Source organism: Microtus ochrogaster, chromosome 2 (assembly GCF_000317375.1).
Source record: "Microtus ochrogaster isolate Prairie Vole_2 chromosome 2, MicOch1.0, whole genome shotgun sequence".
In the NCBI taxonomy this organism is placed as follows: Eukaryota; Metazoa; Chordata; class Mammalia; order Rodentia; family Cricetidae; genus Microtus; species Microtus ochrogaster.
In genome coordinates, this window is record NC_022010.1 from 2,362,303 (window position 1) to 2,365,662 (window position 3,360).

At 50.5% G+C, this 3,360-nt stretch overlaps 1 protein-coding gene across 1 annotated transcript in view; it reads right to left on the bottom strand.

Moving 5' to 3' along the window:
• Window positions 1–3,360, bottom strand: part of Myo18b (myosin XVIIIB) — a 201,658-nt gene that overhangs the window by 34,681 nt on the left and 163,617 nt on the right. The window contains exon 39 of the mRNA XM_026784530.1: window positions 2,650–2,780. Coding sequence (XP_026640331.1) covers window positions 2,650–2,780 — 131 coding nt within the window. The remainder of the gene's footprint in view (window positions 1–2,649; window positions 2,781–3,360) is intronic.

Sequence of the window (3,360 nt, forward strand, 5' to 3'; positions counted from 1 at the left end):
GTCACACAGTCTAGCCGACAGTGCCAGCCCCTGGTGCAGAGTCACACAGTCTAGCCGACAGTGCCAGCCCCTGGTGCAGAGTCACACAGTCTAGCTGACAGTGCCAGCCCCTGGTGCAGAGTCGCACAGGCTTAAGCACTGTTGTGCACTGCCCGACTTTCTGAGCGCATCTGGGAGCTATCTCTGCTCCCAGCCTGCAAAGCCTGCTTCATTAAGATCTAATTCCATGTGAATTGTGGAACTGTGATTTGGCATAATGTGAACGAGTCACTCAAAGACTCTCATCTGGCAGTTTGGAGAGTTAGGTTTTTCTCTCTCTCTTGCCTTTCCCACCTCTTTCTTCTTTCCCCACCCCAGTGGTTTGAACCCTAATTGAGAATTTATAAAGAAGTATCTAGGACCAATCCTTCAGGCTCCAATCTGAATCTCTTTTTCAAGATAAGCAGGTACAGCATAGAGCTTCGTGCTGCTGACATGGCTGGCACCGGACAGCAGCTGGGAGCCCTGTTCTGTGCAGCAGACCTAAAACAGTGCAACACATTCTTCTCTGTCTTCGATAGTCAGTGCTGTTCCTCCTGGGTTGTCCTGGTCATTTTCTTGTTGGCTTGACACAAATTAAAGTTGTCTTGGAAGAGGAATCTCCATTGGAGTGTCCCATAGATGAGTCTGTAGGGGATTTCCTTGACTAATGATTGTGGGTGGTGGCATCCCTAGACAAGTGGTCCTGGATGTCATAAGAAGGCAACCTGAGCCAGCGATGAGGAGCAAGTCGGCTTCAGTTCTTGTCTCCAGGTTCCTGCCTTGAGTCCCTGGTCTGACCTCCTCCTCTGATGATGGACTGTGATGTAGAAATGAGCTGAAATGAACCACCTCCTCACCAAGTTGATTCTGGTATGGTGATGACCAGCAATAGAAACCCTAACCAAGACAGTGGCGAACAGCAGATCTGAGCACCCACTGACTTGTTGGAACAAGCCAGGACTCTTCTGTGCATGTCTTTTGCTTTCCACTGTCTGGAGAACTGAGAGTCTCAGTAGGCTTCAGCAAAGTGTCGTGAGAGAAGAAAGAGGGAAACAGGAGGGGGAAGGTGAAGAATGGAAAAGGGTTAAAAACTGAGCCTCTGGCCTGAAAGCCCTCCTCCGGGACCTGAATCTGACACAATCCTGCCGTGGGATGTTTCACTGTGCTCAGATGGTGGCACTGCTCTGGGGACTGTGGAAATAAGGCAGAGTCTTGGAGCTGTGTCACCCTCAAAGGTGACCTCAGCTTCTGGTCCAGAATGTGAACATGCCAGGCTGTATGCTCTGTGTCTTCCTAGCTGACACACTGCCTTCTACAAGAGGTCATGCCTATAAATCAAACCTCTCTTCCCTTAAGAAATAAGCTAATGAAAGTCTCTGGTGCTTTCTAGAACATTCCTCTCTTGGTCCTTGTTCATTTTTCCTTAAAATCTCCTCTCCTGGGTCTATACTGCTTCCTCCTTAGTGACCTGGGGCCACTTACCCCAATGGTCACCTGCCATCAGAGGCCTTTTCATTTCCCACAGAGCCAGGCACATGCTTCTGTTTCTAAATTTGTATGAATTTATCTAACCATTTATATACACACCCCAGCATGCAGGCTGTGTGAAGACAGCCCCAGGATTCCTGAACTGTTCTCCATCCCTTAGTCATTCAACAAACCCAGGCTCCAGGCACGGTGCTCATCTCAAACCCTGATATCTGGTTCTTCCCATGAAAAAAAAAAATCATGGTAGACCTATAACCCTCTCTGCCTGCCTCGCCTCACCTGCCAGGCTTGAACCCTAGCTGCAGAAGTGGTGGCACTCAGAAGGCAGAGGCTGGGGGATCTCTGTGAGTTCAAAGGCAGCCTGGTCCACATGGTAAGTTCTAGGCTAGCCAGGGTTGCATAGTAAGAACATTTCTCAAAGTCAAAACTTTCCTTTAATGAAAAGAGGTTTACAAAACTTCTTAAGCTGGGTTCCGACTCTACACGATGCCCTGTGACTTGGAATGTCCCAGAAGCCAGGGTCCTTGGAATAGAAACACTTTCTCCCCAAGGCCTGCAGTAGCAAAGAAGAACAAATGGATTGGGACTGGCAGGTTCTCAGTGCAGTCCTGTAGGTGGGGACAGAGGCAGCAGGGCCGTCAGGAGGGAGCCACACCTTCAGGCTGCTCACCACAAGCCTATGCCACAGGCTGCACCATAGAGACTGCAATGGGGCAGAAACAATGTGGGAATGGGAATAGTGTTAGCAGGATAGACACCCTGGAAGGGCAGGGACAGAAGGGGAATAGGCCACCACTCCTTCCTGCCAAGATGGACTGTAGCTCCTGAGCCCACACTTAAGTGGCCAATTCAGTTGTGTCACAGCAGCAAGAACATGACGAGCACAGGCCTAGACTGGACAAGCAGCTTCTCTAGGACCCCTCACTGCTCTCTTCCATCCGCCTTGCTCATGTCCAACAAGCCAGGTCCCAAGCTTCACAGGTAACAAGGACTTCGTCATCTCTCTTCTTTCAGTCCAAACAAATCAGCTATGCCTGCAACCCTCAAGCATTTTGGGACCTTAGAAGATGCAGCCTGGGACTTCTGGGGACTACAGAGCTCTGCAGGGATCCCACCTCTGACCCAGCCATCACCAGTTACCTTTCTGTATCACTATCACTAGAAGCCACCTCTTCCAGCGCTGCCTGCAGGTCTGCGATGCGCCGGATGGATGTCTCCAGGTCTGCCTGCAGCGTTTGCCTCACAGCGGCCAGCTCCTCCACATACTTCTCCTGCAGACATAGACCACAGAACCCATTGGACTATAGTAAAAACTCCACCCCACTCCAGAGTTCCCTGCATGAGCAGAGCTCATTAGCAAATCCTTCCCAGGCTCTCGCTGCAGATGGGGAACTGTGAAGCCCTGGGGGGCCCAGGCAGGTACAACATGTTCTACACAAGAGGGAATAGAGCATAGAGGACCCTCCTGGCATGCGCCAGGCATACAAAGCTGGGTCATCCATGCAGGGCGTTGTAAGTGTATGTGTCTAGAGACATGCTTGGATTTATATCACCATCACCTGAGATCTCAGCCATCTTCGATGGACCAGTAAGTGGGTCAACCAAGATGAGTCAGAGGCACATGGAGGAGCTGAGCATGAAAAATGGACCTGGTGCAAAAGGTATGGGACATCTTCTGCTCTCAGGGAAGTTCCAGGCCATGGCTGGCTATGTGCTGCAACACCCACCATGCCCGTCATGGACCAGCCCTCTGTTTTTTTCTTTTTTTCTTTTTTTTGGTTTTTCGAGACAGGGTTTCTCTGTGGTTTTGGAGCCTGTCCTGGAACTAGCTCTTGTAGACCAGGCTGGTCT